At 34.6% G+C, this 22,220-nt stretch overlaps 1 protein-coding gene across 1 annotated transcript in view; it reads right to left on the reverse strand.

The window, feature by feature from the left end:
• SLIT2 (slit guidance ligand 2) overlaps nt 1-22,220 on the reverse strand; it is a 390,009-nt gene that overhangs the window by 127,186 nt on the left and 240,603 nt on the right. The window contains exons 4-5 of the mRNA XM_082653966.1: nt 17,037-17,108; nt 5,043-5,114 (exon numbers count right to left, since the gene is read on the reverse strand). Of these exons, the coding sequence (XP_082510092.1) occupies nt 5,043-5,114; nt 17,037-17,108 (144 nt within the window). The remainder of the gene's footprint in view (nt 1-5,042; nt 5,115-17,036; nt 17,109-22,220) is intronic.

Consider the following 22,220-nt stretch of genomic DNA (forward strand, 5'->3'; position numbering starts at 1 on the left):
ATTTGGTACTTGCATTGGGTAGGAAAGAAGTGACATGCTGTAGCAATATAGTAAAAGCTTAATATATTCTAGCGGTTTTTAGTTGCAGCCACATATCCTGTTCTTTGTTTAGTGCTGTGTAGTGATCATGGTTTCTTGAAGCTAGGGTCAAGAAGATGGGTGGTCAAGGGAGATACGGTGAAAATAAGTATACTTCTCACTTGGTTCAAACTTTTCCTAATTTCCCTCTAACACAAGCATTGTTAGTTGTATTATTACTACTATTTCTACTACAACTACTACTCATTCATTCATCAAATATGTCCTGAATTGCTCTTATTTTTATGGTAACATGGAATTTCTAAAAATAAGTCAGGCATAAATCTTGTCCTAAAATAGCATACAGCCCAACTGCAGAGATGAATTATACAAAAACTTAGAGTTAGTAAGATTTAGAAGAGAGATATCTTTTTGTCTCCATTTGGAGAAGTCTGATTGTGACAAAACAATGAAAAAGACCGTTATCCCAGGAATGGGTGAGCAGAGTGTGGAGATGACAAATGATTCCAGTATACAGAAGATACAGTAGGGTGATGACTAAACAGGGCAGTTGCTGAAGAAGGCAGGAAAGATGGATCTTGGTACAGGTGAATGATGTTTGATATTCAAGAAGGGTTTGAATTAGAGGTTGCACATTCACTTGCCTACAGAGGCCATGCAGGAAACATACATGAGAGAAGCAGGCTGCTTGTAAAGAAATAAAATGGGGAAGAGAGACGGGGAAGAGCAGACCGATCCCTGGGGACAAAGAGGACCTTGGTGATAGTGATGATATTCTCTGTTGTAGCAACTAATATTCAGCTCTGATGGACTGCTGCTCTGCTGTAATGGAGAGCTGCCAAACAATCTGATTTTCTCAAGAGAAACTAAAAACGGAAGTTTTTAGATCAATCTTCCTAATTTTTAAATACTGGCAACTAACTCAAATATTTCAGAGTCCACGGGCCACGTCTGTTTGGGCTAAGCAAGATACATTGAGGCCACTTTAGGCCAGCCGGTGGCTATGGTTATCAATGGTGGGATATGGGGTGTTCAGGGGTAGAGGGATTTACTTAAACTTCTCAGTAAAGCAGGGCACGACAGCTACAGATCTAGAACATGCACTGACTCTCTTTACTATCCAGTTTAGCAATGTATTGAATGATATAAGAACTAATGCAAATGATCTGAACTAAGTCATATAGAAAAAAACCCACTGAATGAAGGATCTATAAAGCACTGAATTGGTCGGCTCATGTTATCTGAAAGCCTCTAGTATTTTCCTGTACTCGAGTGAAATGAGACTTTTTTTCAAGCACCATTAAAACATATCCTGATGTCTGAACTAAAAGGTTTCACTTCTCAAAGGGATTTGCTTTAAATGACCCCTTTTCCTACCCTCAAAATTTATGCTGATTTTATATGGCTTAAATCTTCAGAGTATACAGCATACTGAAATGTGATTTGGGGGACAACTTTTCTTTTAAGCAATTCACACTAGGCAGACATGCATTAATTTTGAACTATATTTTCTTATAATTCCACACAAAAGAGCTATCATTGCATGCCGAAGCCAGTGGCTATCAATTTGAAGACTTTTCTCAAAATGTTAATTTGTTTAACGCAACTAAAAAAATAAATTATCTCATTATTTTTATTCAGTATTGATGCTGGCAAAGCAATATTGATATTAATACCTGGTAACTGAACAATATGTGGAACCAATGAAATTAAGTTATTTTGAAATAAACAATAAATATAATTTTTGATTAGGTATGGTGACATGTATGTGTTATGGCCATGATCAATTCCTATTATGAAACAATGTGAAGTTATATGCTGTACTTCTTTATTTGTGAACACTTTTTCCTGCATGGAAGTCTATTTCTATGTTCAACCTCAAGATTTTCTCTATGTAATGAGAATATGTTCTTGTACAAAGGACATCCTGGTGTGTAAATAAGAAATGTTAGCCTTGGTAATCATGTAGGCCCTCTTGGACTTAGATCTTGATTTATTCTTTCTTATTCCCTAGTGCTAAGCATAGGATTTGGCAGAAAGTCTGATATTGAATGGATTTGAACCACTATGTTTCAATTCAATTCAATTATGTCCCTTCTATAGAAAAGAAAAACAAACCATATAAAACTGGCAACTCAAGCAATGTATTTCATTTCTGAATCTAGTGTCCAAAGAAAAAGAAAATATTTATCTACATTTAGTTTCCAATGCTATGTTTGAGACATCATCTTCTTATTAAGAAAATAAAGTTAATTCTAAACCCTATCAATGAGAATTCCACAAAAAGTCAGTTCGTTTTACATGCAAGCGATAAACTGCCTCCTTGCTTTCATCTACCTTGGCTTTTCCTTCTTGAACTTTATTCATTCTCTCCCTTAATATATATTTTAATCTAACAAATTTCCATCAATGGTTCAGTATGATTACCCCCATCTTCTCCTGTTTGGCCTCAGTATACTCATATATTCACACATGATTCACAGAATCAAAATTTTAAAATATCCAAAACATTAGAAATCCAAAATTTAAGGTGATGTGCAAATTAATGCTCTTTCATTATTTCCTCATAATAAAAAGATATATCTTAAAGAGTCATGGATGATAAAAATAAGCAAAACAGGTAAATTTCTTTCTGCAACTCTATATAAAAAATGGTAACTCTATATTAAAAAAGCCCCAGACCAGACATTTATAATGGGTAAACCTTTGATCTACTTGACAAGAGACTATGGCTTAACAAAGTCAGTCTTTCCAGCGTTCTAGCCAATTTAGCCTTAAATTCTTCATTAATTAATTTCTCTAATGGCTGCATAAATTATGAGCATTAAAAGATTAATATATATTAAAGAATGTCTGCTTGACTTTATATTTAATATAAAATATTAAAATTATTTGGAAAAAATTCACATTTTCTTGTATTGTGCTAATTTTAATTCTTTTCTTTAGCAAACAAACTCTGTCCATTAGATACTCTTTGAGACCTATCTATTAAGGTCCTCAAAAGAGTTCCCAACATTTAGATTTTGATTTTAATTCCATGAACCACGAGATGTTTATCACACTTTGGTGTGTTTCGTGATAGTGGGTCTTGCAAAAGTCACCTTTTAGATATGTTGCTAACCTGACAAAATATAGGAGGTGACTGTTTTCTTGAACTTCCTGCTTCTAAAAACAATGATACTAGTTTAGAACTAAAAAAGCAAATGAATAGTTATTGTATTTGTGGGTAAAGTGTTTTCAATGCCTAGCACAGAGCTTGACACATAGCAGGAAATTTCTCTCTCTTCCTCTCTCTCTCTCTCTCAATATATATGGAGCATTCAATACCTCCTCAGTATATTAAACATATATTAGTTATTCTATAGCTAATAAGTATTTAAGTTCTTTTACTTAATAATAAAGTACTTTATGGGATTTAATTCATTCAAAACATTTAGCAAATTTTTCATTAAATGTTTGGTATCATTCATATTCTCAGTTAGGTGCACTGACTTAATAACAAATTCTTTGACTTATTCTGCTCTGTTCAACTAAGTAACACTTGTGGTAGTCTCCTCACATATAAAGTTTAGTGACATTGACTATGGTTTTGACGTCAGACCACTATCATGAAATCATAGTTGTATCGCAATTATTCTCACTCTGAAATAGCATTAGTGAGCTTCCTATATTAAAAATGGCTCTGGAACACAATTTTAAAAGTGGCCTTACAACTACAATGTGTACAACAAGCACTTTGATTTTTTTTTCCTTTAGAATAAGTTAGATTGTTATCAACAGAAACAAAGGTGATCTCTCAAGTGGTTAGAGAACAGTATATACTCTCAGAGCTATTTACCTCAATCAACTCATTCTTACATAATTCTTTAAAAATAATTAATAACTTAGCAGCACATGACACACGGAGAAATTCGATTCATTTACTTGCAAATAAAACCAAAATCATATAGAAAATATTGGAAAAATAAGCCATTCTAGTTGAAACAATCAACTTTTTTTCAGAATTACATTCTGCTCTTCAAACTCAATTTATAAAGCAATGGGATCTTTTTCTCAGGAGGATTTCTGGATAACATTTAACACATGGACTGAAAATTCAAAACCTCTTCACATTTAATTCAGTTTCATATTTCTGAACAAACTGAGTCAGGGGAGAATTATAGCATAGAAATATATTTTATTGGGGGGAGAAATCAGTAAGTATACTTAAAAAGTTAGAAAGGTGACTCTGGGGAAATTTTTCAGAAATGTACAGGTGGCTTAAGCAGCTTGAGTAACTCTAGTTTTCATTAAAATTATTTTTCATTATAATTAACAATGCCATTAAAATTATTTTACAGTGTCAAAGGTCTGTAGAGATTACTCAGTTACCTCTAACCAATTTTGTCAGCCATGTCTGTCCAGCAAGGAAAGACAGAAAATGTCAATTATAATTCAAATCTGTGTGTAGTGCTTTACAAAGTCAGTAGTGAAGACTTTAAAATGGACCTAGTGGGCGGCTTATTAAATTTAGACAGTACCTTTCAAAGTAACCTTACAGAGATGGTAAGTTATCTAGTTAAAATGACATTTTAAAATGAGAAAATGTCTTTCCATTGCACAGCAACTAAAACATACCAACATATCAGCTATTAAGATTTATTTTTTGTTGTAATGTTTCCTATGCAACTGATGTTATCTTAATATATAGCAATTCTGGGAATTCTCACAAATCCTGTGTATGAGACTATTTTATCATAAGGAGAAACACTTAAAAGACAATACGTGTGAACATTTGAGTGTCGTTTCTAAATCAGACAATTTTACCTAAGCATATAGATATGCTATGCAAGGTTTTGCACACACACATTTCAACTCTTCTCTGTATTCGCTGTGAGTTATTTAAGGGCTCTCTTTGGGAAACCATTTTGACACAAGGTTTCAAGCTAACAGATAAGCATCCACCTTAGCACTTCCCAGACACAAAGCTCCCGTTAAAAGAGTAAGAAATAAGCGGTACTTACAGCACCTCCAGGTCCCGGAGAGCCCTAAATGCCCCATCTTCAATACAGCTGATCTGGTTGTAATCCAGTTGCCTGTTAAACAGATTAGAAGAATATATGTAAGAGATTGGACACTAGCAGGGTTAGGTGAAAGGGAGTCTCCTGAAGGGTCTCTGAAGCCTTGGCTGCACTAACTGAAATGCTCTCACAAATACACTCATCTGCTTAAGAATGTCACAAGCCATTCTGGCGTCGGTGCCGTCACTGAAACCTCTTTTTGTTCTGAACTGTGTGTGCAAATAGCAGCCCTTGGAAAGCTCCAGTAAATAATAACTGCACCTTATATTAAATGCCATAGGAATGCAATTTCATTACATCAAGAAAAGCTATCCATTAAGAGCTTTCAGCGTCATCTTGCTGAAACAATTTCATTAAGGTAAAGGACTGTAAATCACTTAATGTCACATGCACCCCCTCAGTGACCTAACAGAATCCATTTATCAGAGACACCCAGCTGCATGTTAATTTCACTATCCTTGGCAAGAAAGAGCAAGAATACTTTTAGGTTTTCTTCTTTTAAAAGCAGTTTTCTTTCAAGAACTCCAAATCAGGAAAGAGAAATGACGTCCCACCTATCTCCTTGCTATTCCCAACTAGACATACACCTTACAAAGTTACCAGTTGTTTTATATTAAGCTTCACTATATGCAAGCATTGTTATCATTAAATGCGACTTCTTGGCACTGTAAATATTAGACTTTTCAGTTAAGGAACTTCCCAAATTACACCACTCTCCAGAAAACAAGTTTTTTAAAAGTATTAAGAAATTTTTAAAAATTTGCTTTTCTCAAAGCTGCTAATTTCGGCCCCAAACACTATGAAACACATATAGCAGCAAGACTGTTAAAACATCACACATCTCTACAGTCAAACATTTAAAAGCTGTATCAGCTCATTTTAAATAATACAGAATTCAAATAAATGAATGTTCTCCAGAAGTTTAAGTACTCATTTGCTAAAATTCAAAGATTGAAAAAAATGGCTGCGCCAAACTTATTTGCTTTTTCCTGCCGCTTGTCTGGGGAATTAAAATTTCCTTCTTCATACTAAGAAATTTACTTGGTTGAAATGGACAACTAAGTACTAAATCCCACAGCACTCTCCTTTTTGTTTAACAAATAAGCAGTTTTTATTTAAATCTAGTAGCTTGATGCTTAGCACTATTATTATTCCTGTAAAGAAAAAGTATTTTAATGCTTCACTTGAGATAGAAACAAAATGTTTAATGAAATAGTCAGGTGAGCTGTCAGCTCTGCATGCGTTGGGAAGGGAGGTACATGTACAGGGTAAGACTATGATCCTAATACAAATGAATCTTGTCCTTGTTTCAAGTGCAGAATTCACCAAAAGGGCTAATTCAAATCTGAGGTCGGTTTTTAAGGGAAATGTTGCAATAGCTGTTTCTCTCACAAGACGACTGAATAAAGGTGAAGTGATTTAAACCAGTGACTTTCAGAGGGGCCTTTTCAAAGTCCTTACTTTAGAAATTATTTACATAGAGAATGTCTCATGAAATATACATCTCATTTTTAAGAAGGTCTCTGGAGGACATAATCATATAAGAGGCTACCTTGATGCCGTGCAAATGGTGCGTACTAAGATGTGCAATATAAAAAACGTGAGCCCTTGAGAAGATACAATCTTATTGCTTGTATAAACTAAGGCTTTCCCCAAACAACAGCTACCACTCATGCTACTGTAACAGCTGAAAGCATTTCTGCTTATTAGGAAGTATGCAGAGGTATAATTTTATTTTCTAAGAAGACTTTTTAAAGACTCATGATGTAATATGGTTGCTGCAGTTCCAAGAAAACACTTAACATTCTTGAGCACTTTTGATTTTTACAGATTAAATTCATTTAACAATTAAGTTAATAGCCGTTTTTTATTTTTAAAGTGCTAAATATATATCTACACTACTATTCTCTAACCTCTTGAACAATTTATCAAAGCCATTTAAATTAGCACAATGGCATGAAGTGTTACCCTTGACACACTACAAAAGAGAAATTGTTTCCAGACAAATTGGCAAAATCATTTAATGCTATCAAATTTGCCTAATGCAGTCTCCAGGTTAATCTGTAAAAGGGTGAGCTGTATGTTTGCCCATATCTTATTATCCTTAGCTGTCAATGTATAAATCAGTGCTGACACAGCTTCTTTTAAATCATGCATACTATACACAAAGGGGAAGCCCTAGTTTGCCAGAAAGCACTCAAGCAAATCTTGTCTTACAAGTACTGAAAGACAGATTACTTTTTGTATACCACTAGAAGTTGAGACGCTGCTGGAAACTTTTCTAATTTTACCCCTCTTTAACGTTGCTCATGGTTATATGCTTCTTCTGATTCTTAACAGAAATCTAAGCCCTTACTGGCACTAAACCATTAAGAATATTCAGCTCTCATAGGACCAAAGTCGTCCCTAAAAGTTTCCTGAATGCCATCATATCTCAGTTCAAATATCTTCTGAGAAGGAAGGTATTTTGTGAAAACACTACTCATTTGAAAGGACAATGAAAATCGAAGTAAATAATATTTTCAACAGTGGGTAGATTTTGTAGTATCCAAAGGTATGTTTATGGAAAGTGTTGTACCGCATGACTGCTCATGGGAAAATCTCTCTGCACAAACCTCTATTTGTTTGCATATGGTTCAAGATAAACAGTGTCAAAACTCCGCAAAAGTGTAATTTATTTCAGAGTTTCTGGACTAATTCTCTTCACCTTGTTTCCTCTCATGCTACTCACTTCCTTCTCTACCACCTCGCAAACCCTGGGCACTCCTGCTTTCTGTAAACAGGAAAGGATCTGTTCAGTCAAGAGTTTAGTGACATGGTTAGACGTGATTATAAATTGTGCCGTAAAATTGTTCCGAATTAAGGAATTAGTAAGAAGAGACTTTTTTTCACTTCTCCAAAAAGTAATGTTACAGCGATTTACCCAGACATAAGGTAAATGTGTTGATCTTTAGATGATAAGAGCACTAGGTGCATCAGAGACGGCTTGAGGATCCTTTCCTGACACAGGAGCTACTTCCCAGGGGGAAGCAAGCCAGTGCTTTTCTTATTTTCCCAGGAGAAAGAACGGTATGGATAGTACCACTGGTGGTTTCTTTCAAACATCTAGCCTACATGTTCTTGCCCAGACTGCTGTGTCTTCTCCTCATTTCCTACCCCCAGCCCTCCTCTCTTGTTTCTGTTCAAATTCCGACCCATCCTCTCTGATCCTCCACTGTCCTAGTTTGTAAGAGTGTGACTTGAAGCCACTGCTTTATCTTTAATTTCATGAAAATAATGTTGTTAAAAAATATATTCTCTTTAAGATTTCTTAAAGAAATCTTAGCATTAAGCTAATGCTTAATCTTAGCATTAACATTCTATGATTCTCTTTTCAGTGGCAGATGCTCCTCTTCTGATGCTCTAGAATAACTCTAGACTGCCTATTTTATTTTTTCCTAACACTGGTAAATTTAGTCTTAGAGAATGCAGTATGTTTTTATTAAGAGAGATCACTCTGCCTCACTCACATAAAATTTCGAAAGCTGATCTGATTGTCTTTAAGACTAAAAATAATTTAGCCTAGCTTCAGATTTTGATTAATTCTCAGAATGAGAGACAATATATAACATTGCTAGGTGTAAATTTTACAAAAGAGGTATATTAAATGACAAAAACGGTTGGACATTTGCTTACTTGGCATCCTGAAATATAACTGGAGACACTGCACTCTGTTACTTTTTTTTTTAACATCTTTATTGGAGTATAATTGCTTTGCAATGTTGTTAGTTTCTGCTGTATAACAAAGTGAATCAGCTATCTGTATACATATATCCCCATATCCCCTCCCCATTCTGTTACTTTTAAGTAAGTCTTTTTCAGGATTTCCTGTTGTCATTTTTAAAAATCTAGATACCATACTGTTTGAATTACATACAAAACATACCTTCCTGTATTAACTTTAGTTGGTTTTGTCCTTACTCATAGAAAATTCATATTTCAGTGCAGTGTCCAAGTAATAAAGTCTTATTACTAATTTTCTTTTTATAAAAATTAGAACACCATAAAATATACTTAACTCTGAAACAATAGTGAACATAAAAATTCTTTAATAATTTCTAAGCCAGGCAGAGTTTCTCAATGTCTCAACAAAATTATTATCACTATGCTCCACTTTCCCAGGGTTTTTTAGGTATGAGAAACAGAAGTTTCATTCATATTTATCTCACCACTGTAAGACGACAAACTCCAAGAATCTAGTTGACTTAAAACACATCAAAGTGACTACAGTCAATATGAGGGAAAAACAACATTTCACTATTTTATAAGCAACCTGATAAAACATAAATATAATGGGAGAAAAAGAAAAAAAAATGCTGGTAAGGATATGGGCAGGATCTGTTCTATTTCTTCCCTGTGTGTATAAAATTCAGGTGAATATGAGTGCCTAAATATACAAATCTTATGCTAATAATGATTGTTTAAGAAGCAGTTCAAGATTTAAATTATAATACATAGAGGGAATAAAAAAATTTAAATTAATCCATATAAATGAACATCCTAGAAGAGAAGTATCAGCAAACATTATTTACCTTGGCATGAAAGCTCATCTGTTAGCCTGGACATTAATGAAGGAAATAACCAAGGAAAGGACTCTTCTTAGGAACCCAAAATAATTTGTTATTTGAGAATTTAACCCTTTTGCAATCTTTCAAGTAACATTATGTTTTTCTCATAGGAATAAAGAATCTCAGTTTTTATTGGAATAAGCTGTGGTATAAAGTTATATCCATTTGATAATTTATTAGAAGGAAGCTAAAGGTAGTTCTAACAGAGACGGTAATAGACACTGGAGGAAAGACAACTAAGTTGACCTTCACGTTCTGGTAAGTCTAAGTAGACTAATCAAGGGAGGTAGAAATTGAAACTGACAATGATAATTGCTAGCATTTATTGAATGCATAGCAAATGGCAGGGTCTGTAGATATACCCGTCTCATTATTTCTCACAATTACTTGAAAAGGTAGGTATTATCATTACTCTGATTTTATAGATAAGAAAATGAGGCTCACAGAAGTTCAATAAATTATGCAAAATAGGTAGTAAATATTTAGTGAAACCTTGATTCAAATTTAAATCTATGTATTGCTGAAGCCCTCACTAGATACACAGGTGGCTAGGAAAAGAGATTCAGGAGCTATTCATTCTGCGAATGGAGGTTTCTGCTGAATTTCTAATGGCCAAGTTTCAAGGAAGAAGCCAGTAGACGAAGAATGTTACAGAATTTCAGAAAAGGAAGAGATTACCCTAGGCGAAAATAATTGTGTGAGGAAGAGAAAAAAAATCCCCCGATCCCTAAAAGATGGGTAGAATCCAGTAAGACAGAAATAAAAGTGAGCATTCCCTATGGAGGAGACTGGTTCAAACAACACTTGTGAGCAGAGGTTCTACACTGTTCACAGTAAATGTCTGCAAGAGAGGGGCCATTCTGATGTGAGCGAAGAACTTGTGTGCAGATTCGGGGGGAGAGAGGGCTGGGAGCCTGCATGGGTGTCAGAACATTGGGACTAGTCAGAATATCTAAAGAGACTAGATGGCATGCCATTTGATAAAAGTCGCTGCTCTCTCAGGGAAGAGCCTATATTCCTACAGACCCTGCAGAACTTCTGTAGACAATACTCTGCTAAATCCCCAAGGCTTTGCCATAATGCCTATAGCAAAATGTTTTTGTTTTTAATAAGCTGCATGATTTTGAACCAGGCAGTGATGGGATGAAAAACAATGCTTTATGAAAACAAATCTGGCTGCAATGTTACAACTATCTAATGAGAATATAAATTGGAGATCAAAACTCAGTTAGCAGGTTATTGTAATTGCTCAGAGGTAGAAAAGAGTGGCTCTCCAGGGTTGGGGAAGTAAGAAACCTAAAGATCTGTTCTGTCTCAAGGACAACACGCAGCCACAGAAAGATCATGACACTTACTATTTTATACTGATACATATGTGAATTAGATTCCTAACTATTCAATCAAAACATCTTGCGTTTTTTTTCTTTTTAGTTTTTGTGTTTTGGAAAATGTTGATGAAGATACGTTATTTAGACTCATTTTTACATGAGAGAAAGCTATCAGTAATAAAGAGTGCTAAGGCACCCAGGAGAAACAGCAAAATGAGATGCTGGAGAGGTTATTGGTAGCAAACTTGACCATAGTTGTTGCGGATTATCACAATTCAGTGTGGTTTTTTAGACTGAGTTTAAACCAGGCAAATTCTAGGACCATGGACAGTTCCCATGGTACTGACTGTGGCAACTGCTGAGTTCCTAATACATTTTACATCTAAGAACCCAAACAACTGCTGGTTGCTGGTTGTCCCCTATGTCCACAGGCAGCATTCTGGATGTTAAGAGACGCCCTGGTCCTTATACCATAAAACTCAACTTCATTTGCTATTTATCTAAATGAAGAGCCATTGTTACAGGTTTGTTCAGAAGGTTCTACCTCCCCCTAAAGACCTGTATGTGGTATTTAATCTAACGCTAAAGATAGCAAGCCCCTTGAGTGAGAAACCAACCTCCCCTTCGAAGTCTCTTCAGCCTCAGGCTTACTGAAAACACTTTTGGGAGGAGCTAGGGGCACTAAAAGTTACAATTTCAATTTGATATACATGGATTTTATTTTTATGATAATTATGTAAAAAGTATGTAATTAAGTATGACAAGAAATGTAGTAAACTAAACATGAAAAGTAGCTGATTACGGTAGTCATTCTGTAAATATGACTTAATTTATAGGACAAAGCTAAAGTAAGTCTTGCATTTGAATGGTTAAATATATAATACACTCTTCTGGTTGTTACATATTTATTCTATATTACGTGAGCAACCTTGTTCCCTTATCATCATGAAGAATGCAGATGATAGAGAAAAAGAAACCAGTAGATTGATATTTTAAAATAGAGAAGTGTGAAAAAATAGCAAAATATATGTCTTTCTGTGTACCTAGTATAGAACTGTGAATTTTCCTCCTATGGGTTTTAATTGATCCATTAATAAAATAAATTGAAGATGACAGAGTTCCAGAGAAAAATTAAATTTCTAAATAACATAAATACCTGTGTAGCAACGTACAGATTAACCTTCTCTTTCCTATTTGCCAAATCTTATCACCAAGAATCGGTGCATCCCAAATTGGGTTATCTGTTTCCTAAAAAGTCATGGCCATGCATTCTTGTTTCCCAAATGATACCATGACTTACTCAAAGAGAACCAAGTTAAATCATCTTATAACTTAAATCATCTTATAACCCTTGTCTGTAAACTAATGTATGTTATAAAAGAATGAATATAAATATTTTCCTTAACCTATTTGTTAACAACAGGTAGTTTTATTGGAAAAGGAGGGTAAGATTCATAACAGATGAAAATTTATTGGAATTGGTATAATGCAAGCAAATAGAAAAGGAATGTATCTATTAATGAACAGTAAATAGTAAAGTTTGGAACATAGAGTACATTTTGAGGATATACCGCAACATGAAAGAAGAATAAAAACCAGGTATGACGTACTTTAAAAAGTCTACCTAAAATAATGCTTGTTGGAATTTAGTTATTTTAAGTATTCAGGTTCAACTCATTAAAGAAACTAATGTAAGGTATGTTAGAGTTTGCTTTTGTAGTGTGAGTAACTATTGGCAATCCATTTGATTTTTAAGTTCATATATTTGCACTTCTTTGCTTAAATCTTAAGATAACATGACTAGAAATGATTTCTCATAAAAACAAGAGACTCTTGGAAAAATTTTATATTCATAAAATACCTACTTAGAGAATAATCTTGCAAGTCTCAGCAATAAGGCAAGATTTATTATAATTTGAATATTCTCTTAAATTATTCAATTAAATGGAAATCCTCATACATACTTGTAAACAAAACTGGCACAATGTAACATGTCTTTGTTCAGAAACTGATCAGGAGGCAGCCAAGCCTTTATTCGTCAGTGTTAAATATATATTAAATATAGATACAAAGTTTATCAAGGAAAATCATATAAACATTGATTATCATTTCGGTGAGGCATCATTTGGTAATGATATGGTATCAGTACTTGAATTCATACTTGGAGAGTTCAAACACACAGATGTAAATCCTATGTAAAAGTGCTGCCAGTGACTTTTATAAACACTATTATTTAGTTGATATTTTAATACGATCTTGTTATTCTCAGATCTCACTGTGTACAATGCCAGAAAAAAGAAACTGGTTTAAGTAGCAGGTGGAGAAAATTGGGTAACAAAATAAAATATAAAGGTTTTAATCCAGTTTGGAAATTAATAGAGGTAAGCAAAAAAGTTATGGGAAGTTCTCCCTGGAGATGTTTAAGAGCAAGATAAATGTCCAGCTGTCTAGAATAGTTTTACTGTGGCTTGCCTGGAGGAAGAGGAATAAAATCTGCTAATTTGCAAAATTTCCACAGCATCAATTTCATATTGTCAGGATACTGCCTCAAGCATATTTAGCCAATCCACAAGATTAAAGCAAGTGCTTCCAGTGAAAATCTTCTGATAACTGGAATTTGTTCTGAATAAGGCCTGAATATGTGGTAAATCCAATAAACTCGGTACAGTGCATTAGACTAGTCTTTTAGACAGCGCTATACAAAATATCGGCTTGATGCAACTAAAGCACGTATTCCTTCTGTGCAGCCTTACTTCTGCTCTTTTAGTCCCTGAATGACTCGAAACACTAGCCATTATGGCACCATGCAGGGTTGTCCAAACTGTAAACGTACACACTGGAATAATAAATAAGACAAAGCACTATACCTCTCCTTCCCACACTGAATGTTAATAATATTAATAATGTCAATATTTATGGACTTTTACTGAGTCATTACTTGATGACATACAGTTACCATTTTAACAATAATACAAATTAAAATTTACTCTCAGTTCTAACATATTTTACCAAATATCCTTCTTAATTTTTAATGGTAAAACTAAACTTCACACAAAGTCCCATGAAATGGAAATTTTTTTGAATAATGTAGTTTGAACTATTTTTTAATTATAGCAAAATGCTTTTTAAATGTGAAATTTTAGAAAATTGTAACTATGATCTTATTTAATTAAATAAACCTGTAAATGCATTGTGGTGTCTCAATGTTGTCATGGTCTTTCTCACTGTTACATGGAAGGCATTGAGAGGAGCAGGAATAAATTGTTCTTTTGATCATCACATCATCATTTAGCACTCACATAGTTTCTTAAGCCCCCTTTCCTCCATAAGAACAGAAACCTCCAAAGTTAAAATCATTTGGATGCCACTCTACTCGGCTTCCTCCACATGCAGATTGCTATGCTTCTTACCACTGCTGCTATTCCGAATTAGTATTGGTTCGCCTTGAAACAAAGGTAATATTCCTTACATCATACACACACACACACACACACACACACACACGCACACAATACACACACACACACATTCCACTGCACTTTAATTTTAATCCTCCAAACCAATCGAAACCCAGAAATCAGGCCTTGCATAGGTCTTAATAAATTCTTACTTTCTCAGTCTGCTTTTACCGGCCACTACTCACCAGTATACAGTATGAGCCAACCTCCTTGAAGATGCCTTTATATTTTCTTTCAGTAACTCTTTTCTAAAGTATTCCCTGATAATGTCAAGCAATATCAATACTTTTATCTCTTTCTTTCCTCAGTACCTGTTGCATTTAATTTGTTTATAAATCAGGGTCCTGTGTATATTCATTTAGTACTTTCTGATAGATTTTTTTCCCCATTATTGCAGCTCCATGTCTAATTGACCCATGATAGACATGGGTCTATCTGATTGATTACTAATATTGCAAATTAGTTTATGCTCTCCTTTCCTCTCTCCTTAGTATAAAATTTTCAGTGCTAAATTTTAGCAGTTGCTGAATGAACTTGCTGAATGAATACTGTACTATATTTTGTAGCATATTACTGTTTTAAGGTTTTTCACATATGGTTTTTCTCTAATAACCACAGCAAATGTAAGAAATTATTATACTGATTTCATAAAAGTAAAAATTAAGGCTCCATGAAGTTTACTGATTTGTTACGTTTACAAAACAAAAAAATGGCAAGAGATTCTGAGATAGTCCTAAACTCATCTCACAGTATACATAATAACTGCCTTTAAAATGGTAGAGAGGGGGGATGATGTCGTGGGGAGAAATATTGCAAAAATCCTGCTAAGTCAATATTGCTTTCTTCAAAGTACAAGGGCTAGCATTTTACTTTTCTTTTTATCTCTAAACTTTTAAAATCACATTTTTGAAGAATAAATGAAGAGAAATTAAGGAAGAATCCCACCATGACCGGTATCTCACTCCCAAATGCATCCTTAAATATGGGAGAAGGATTACTTAATAGACTTGGATTCCCTAAATATCTTTGCTAAGATTAAAAGCCACCTGTTTTAAGGCTTTAGAAAAAATACTATTGTAAGATTGCAAGTGGCATTCTCAAAGGGTGGTCAACTTTGGCCATTACTGTCCTTTTACAGAGACATATAGGCAACTCGGGTAGGTGCTACATTGGGATCTTTATGTTGTTCTGATCAGATGTAATATACAGCGGCAGTTCTGAACACCCTACATCTCTGAATCTATCTGAAGGCTTCCCTACGTCTTCATTAGAGATGAAAAACAAAGCAAATAAAATCTCTTTAACATGTAAACGCTCATAAAAACCTAGGGCCAGGATTTTGGCGGCTCTACACATTTATACTAGAAGTCTATGTTTTTCTGTCTTTACCTATACACTTAAAAAAAGTACAAATTAAAGTGCAAATTTTAAAAAAGTACAAATTAAAAAAAAATTTACATTGAGGAGAGGATGTAGAGGCCATAAATTGTAGCTTTATAAACAGTCCTCTTTGACGAAGGAAAACATCTGTCTCACTTTTGCTACTGGGAGAAATATTGTTGGATCCCACCATGGAGAATTCGGAATATAAGTTAATTCTTAAAGTGCCTGCCCTGTTTATTACTAGCTAAGAAATACTGAATTCCTGATAGTTAATCTCAGCACACAGGGGCCTTTTCCCCCCACATTCTAAACTAATGGAAAAGCTACAGAAAATGTTTTACATTTTAGATTCACGGTGAGTCAAAAACCATCATTTTAAAAGGCTAACAAGGTATTTTTAAATTCATTAAGATATATATCAATGATATTAGGATTGCCACTGTGATCTTAAACCTGGTATGTAAAGAGCTATCCACACTTACAAAAACCACATCTACACAAAACACCAGATTAAAGATTTATCAAGGGATAATACAGAAACATAGTTTTCTTTTTCTTTCTTTTTTTTTTTTTTGCTTTTTAAAGAAGGCTATACATATATTCTTTCATAAAGATATAAGAGGGAAAAGATGCAAGAAAAGTATTCACACAAAGGGAAAGACAATTTTCTCATTCTCACACTGTTGGCATTTAATGAAAATGGTGATCTAAAAGCTATTTTAAAAAGCTGTAGCTCTAGGCCACAGGTATCTCTAACAAGAAAATATTATCTACTCTTTCCAGAAAAAAAATATTCTGCATTTCCAATAAACACCGATAACAAGTGAAAAAGGAGCTATTGAAATTAGCTCACAGTAAGGGGAAGAAAATACATTGTAAATACCTTATAATCAAATAATTTCTTTAGATTTCACAAGATTAATCACAAGGTTTGAAGAATGAATTTGATAACAACTTCAGTTTCAAGACATCTTCTAAACAAGAATCTCTTCAGATAGCTTGTGAAAACAATTTAAAACTCATTGTTACAAGCTCTCCTAAGGAAGCATAAAGATGTATATAGGCTTTCACCATTTTTTTCTGACACTTTATTCAATATAAATTAAACTTGGAAAATGGGTAATTTAAAAAAAAACAGTATCAATTAGGAAAAATACTTACAGATTTTTAATATCAACTGCCCCACGGAAAGCTTTCCTTGGAACTGCCTGAATTTGGTTTTCACTGAGGTCACTAAAAATAACAAAAAAAGAAAAAAGATCAAGTTATAAATGTTATTTAAGAATTATTTTAATCAATGTGTTTGAAAAGTGATAGGACACTTCCAAAAAAAAAAAAAAAGGAAAGCTAAAATAATACTAAAGGATCATAATTAAATCCATAGCATTAGATGCAATTTCTAATACAAATATTTTATATATCTAATATAAATTAAAAAGTTGGACTAAATGGTTTCTTGAAGTAATTTTTCAGATATTTAATTCCATAATAAATTATTAAATATGGTTCTCTTAAATTTAAGAGCTGATTCACTTCTGTGTAATAAAATATATTTTTTAAAACAAATAGTAAATTGTTCATAACTCAATTTCAAGGGGTTCTAAAGTTTTAGTACTTCATATTTCTCCAATATCACTAACATAACTTAAGACGTATATAGGAAAGCAGTCCCTTTGAACATCCTAGAGAAGACTGGGCAAAAACTGATAAAACCTGGGCAGTGTGATTAAGTTTTCATAGCACTTTAAGTAATCTTGAAAATGGAACACGGCAGTACTGGCCCAACAATAAAACCCACAGTTCTTGCATGAAATATTAGCAGCAGGTTGATTTAGAACCTTCTTTAAATAATTCTATTATAACCATAAACACAGACTGTCTATATTTGCATTTTAATTTAATCGAGAAATACATTTTAATCAAGGGAAAGAAAGCACTCTTTGAGTTGAAATGAGAGTTTGTAAAAATCATTCATCTCGTGAAATGGATCATTATTTTTCCTTCAGAGTTCAGATGCAATTCTATAAGCTCACATAGTATTACTAGCTTTAACAAGTAGGATATAAATACACATGCAAGAAATGTCACTGAAAAGAGGAAATTTTAAATAACACTACCACATAGCAGAAAGCTGAAATATCAAATAAAGTATTAAAGTAACAATGAAGGTACTAAAATTATCTTTAAATTCAAGATAACTGACGCACACAAAGAAAGATGAAGCTACTGACCACGGGTACATGCCTGCCAAAACGGAGTCATTTTCCAATTTTGTGGAGGCATATTGGACGAATTCACCAGCATTCTCTCCCCCAATGCTTCTTATGACCAGAGCTGGTTGCTCACACACTTCTCGCCACACAATAGAGATAACTGGCAGATACAGAGATTTACTGTGTGGTTTTGACCTCATTAGCACTAAGTTTTAAACAAGTGAGATTTGCATTTATATCTCAATATCTGCAATGTTCAAATAAAAAAAAGTTTGCTAAGCAATTTGTAGAGAAATAATGTTAGTCTAAAGAGTAAAGGTCTTTAGCAAAAAAGCAAAGAAAAACACATACATATTTTATTCCAAACAGTAAGTTTGTAATATGTGCTTATGTAGGAGTTAAGGCAGCCATTCATGTCCTAAGTGAACTGTTATCAATAGCTTCAGTATATCCTTAAGAGTAAGAAAACTTCATTTCCTTAAAAATTGCTTATTTCTCCAGCTTGTCGTTGATCTCAGACTGACTTCCCTCCTTTGTTTAATTACATCGAGTTAAGAAATGTTTAATTGCATATATTTAAAAGCTTAATGTCAGAAACAGTGCTCAAAGGAGGCTACTGAGCTAGGAGAAGGTAAAGAGAGATACTGGAGAAAGAAAATTCAGAAAGTAGTAAGAAACGAGGAGGGAAAAAACTGGATTCAAGCAAATTTAATGCTAGAGCACTCCGTGAAAACATATAGTGTTTTAATTGTTGTGCCCCTGTCAGTTCAATGTTTTCTCACCACTTATTTATTTTTCCCACTTCTCCTAGAACAAAGACTGCTTTAGAGACTGTGTAGGTGAATAAAAATGGCAGAGATGTTGGCTTCAGACCTTGCCTGCTTCCCAGGCTCTGCAGTCTTCCCCTCCCACCAGCTGGGGCCATTTCATGCGCCACCTCGGGCACAGTTTTTCTAGGGTCATGGTCTCAAAGAGGGTGAGGGTGTGGTGGGAGGCTAGTCAGGAGGATGACTTCAGGTGGCTCATAGAGACATGGCTGAAGAGCACTGAAACACAGTCAGAACACCATTCCTTCTGAATGTGATTTTAGTCCTTTTGACTGCCTCAGGCAGAAGTCTAGGGCATTAGAAGGGTTTTATTCTGCTAACACCTACCATCTTATCTTTTATAGAAGGGTGAGGGACAGTCAGGCTCAGAGCCTCCCTACGGTCAGTGGCTTATGTGTCGCTGCCCCCCTGAGTAGACTATTCTATGGGGTCTCTGCTCTTGTGCTCCGCTTACTCTGGCAGCCAAATTCAGTTGTGGATCTCAGGTCCCTTCAGTTAAGTGGGCAATAATATTCACCCATGACAGGAGGAAGAAACTTAACAAGTTTTCAGTACCTGCTATGTGCAATGCTTAAATTTTTAGAGATAATATAATATCAAATTTATGTTTTTTAACCTACATGGCCATCTTGTGAAGTAGATATTATTATCATTATTATTACTATTTGTTATGATTAAAGAAACCAAGCTTCAATGATATCAGGTGCTAAACAATGACAGAAAGTGTTGAAGTATCAAAAGATGTAGAGGAAATCCAGATAAATATTGAGCCAGGATGTGGGGATTTCTAAAGATGACACTGAGGGCTACTTAATCCATCTCAATATGTCCTTCCTGTGGCCTAAAACGTAGGAGACTTTTTCTTAACTCATCCTAGCCTCTGACTTATGTCATTTGCATTTTTGTGTGAAATACATAGCACAAGCAAGAGTATGGAGGTAGAAAAATAGAACTTCTATGGGAGTAGCTTTTGGTCTGGTTTGCTTAGAAGGTATAACATGCAGTGCAGTAATAGGAGATGAGGTTGGAAGGAAAAGTGAGGGGTGTGAGGAGTAGACATTCTGATACCGATTGAAGAGTGAGTTCTTATTTCAGCAGACAGTGGTAGCGAGGGAAGAGTGATGTATGGGAGCCGGACAGATACTCTTCCTTAGATTAAACTGGCAGTAGAATTTAGGAGAATACCAAGGGTCAAAGACTCAAATCTGGATAACCAGATACAAGATTTTTATGATAGTTAGGGAAAAAGTAATGAGAATTATGAAGCAACGTAATAACCATCAATACATTGCTTGTTTACCCTGGCCTTGTTAATGGATGGGCTCCCACCCTTTAGACAGAAAAGGTACAAGAGATTAAGAGTGGTATCAGGGATGCATGAAGAACCAAAACTTAGAAGTGAATTGTATGTGGATATGGATTAGGCAAAGAAGAGAGAGAAGATAGAAGTCATTTTGAACTTTGATAGAGGAACCATTAACAAAATTGGGAAATCAAAATTTACAGTGTCTATTATGAGTTTGGTTGTGGAAATTTTTCAGTCTCGTTGGAGAGATGTGATTTATATCTCACAGTTGGATGATAACAAGGTAGTATAGAATAAGTAAAGCATGAGTGGAATCTTAGAAAAGTGATCCAGGAGATCAGAGAAGTAACAGTCATTGGAGGCTTGGTTGATTCAGGCCACTTTCAAAATAGAAAGGGAATTTTTTGAAATTTGATGAAAATTACTGAGCTCAATATTTCTCATCTTCCAGTGTTGGTATGGGTGAGTAGGAGAAATCCAAGGAGAGAGGAGGTATGCCAGAGGAATTAAGAGCATAGGCTGCAGACTGAGAAGTGAAGTAGGTATTATTATTATCATTATTATTATTGTTTGTTACTATTAAAGAAACCAAGCTTCAGCGATATCAGGTATCAGGTATTAACCATGTGACCTTGCAAAAATTGCTTACATTTTCTGTATGTCAGTTTCTTCATCCGTAAAATGAAACAATAACAGTGTCTATATCACAGGACTGTTAAGTGGATTCAATGAAATACTCTTTAAAGTGCTCACAAAGTGACTGGTGCACAGTAACTACTGTAGAGGCATTGGTTACATATATATTACAATTATGCTACTAGGAGAATTTGCTCTGTGCCCCTAAGTATATCTGCTCTGTTCCTTGAAGACCATTGTAGGCAATGTGATACATTACTGATGGGAGTGCATTGTTCTGTGAACTATGTGTATGAGAAAAATGAGTCAGAACTACTGAGCTAGCAGGATAGTGCTGCCAAGGGAAGAGTCTGTAATTATATCACTAGGCAATAGAGTGTAAAAATATGCTTCCGAGTAGGAAAATGGTTTGATTGGAGTTGATTTTTAGGAAGATTGATCTGGAAATTGAAATTCGGAGCAGGCAAGGACAATGGGCAGAGAGTGGCACTGGGCAGTAGTGTGGAGAAATGGTGGGTCTCCAGTGAACTAGGTAATTCTTTTTGGAGAGCATTAAATAATAAAGTTGAGAGTTGGAGTTAGGTCCAAATATAAGGTCTTTGATGCAAGTTAAGGTGCTTGTCATCTTGGGGAGAGTTTGGAACCACTCAATTTTTCTGAGGAATGGAATAGCAAAATGCAAAAAGCGTTTGGGGAAAACAAGTGTGATAATTGGGGAGCTGGGATGGAAGACAAGGAGACTAAATTAGCTTTGTAAACTTTTGGACACAAATAAATGGAAAGATATTACATGTTTATGGACCGGAAGAACTAATAACGTTAAAATGTTCAAAGTCATCTACAGATTCAGTGCAATCCTTATCAAAATTCCAATGGCATTTTTCACAGAAATAAACAAACAACCCTAAAATTTATTTGGTCCCACAAAAGAACCTGAAGAGCCAAAGCAATCTTAAGAAAGAATAACAAAGCTGGTGGTATCACATGTCTTGATTTCAAGCTATGCTACAAAGTATAGTAATAAAAACAGCATGGTATTGGCAGAAAAACAGAGAGATCAATGGAATAGAGTTGAGAGCCCAGAAATAAATCCACACATATATGGAAACTTAATTTATGACAAAGGAGTGAAGAATGTACAATGGAGAAAGGACAATCTCTTCAGTAAATGGTTTTGGAAAAACTGGACTTCCACATGCAAAAGAGTGGAACTGAACCACTGTATAACATCACACATAGACAGTCAAATTGAATTAAAGACTTTGACATAAGACCTGAACCATAAAACTCCTAGAAGAATATGTAGGCGGTAAGCACCTTGACACTGGTCTTAGCAATGACTGTTTTATACCTGTTACCAAAA

Source organism: Grampus griseus (genome assembly GCF_964374135.1).
Source record: "Grampus griseus genome assembly, chromosome: 4".
Classification (NCBI taxonomy): domain Eukaryota; kingdom Metazoa; phylum Chordata; class Mammalia; order Artiodactyla; family Delphinidae; genus Grampus; species Grampus griseus.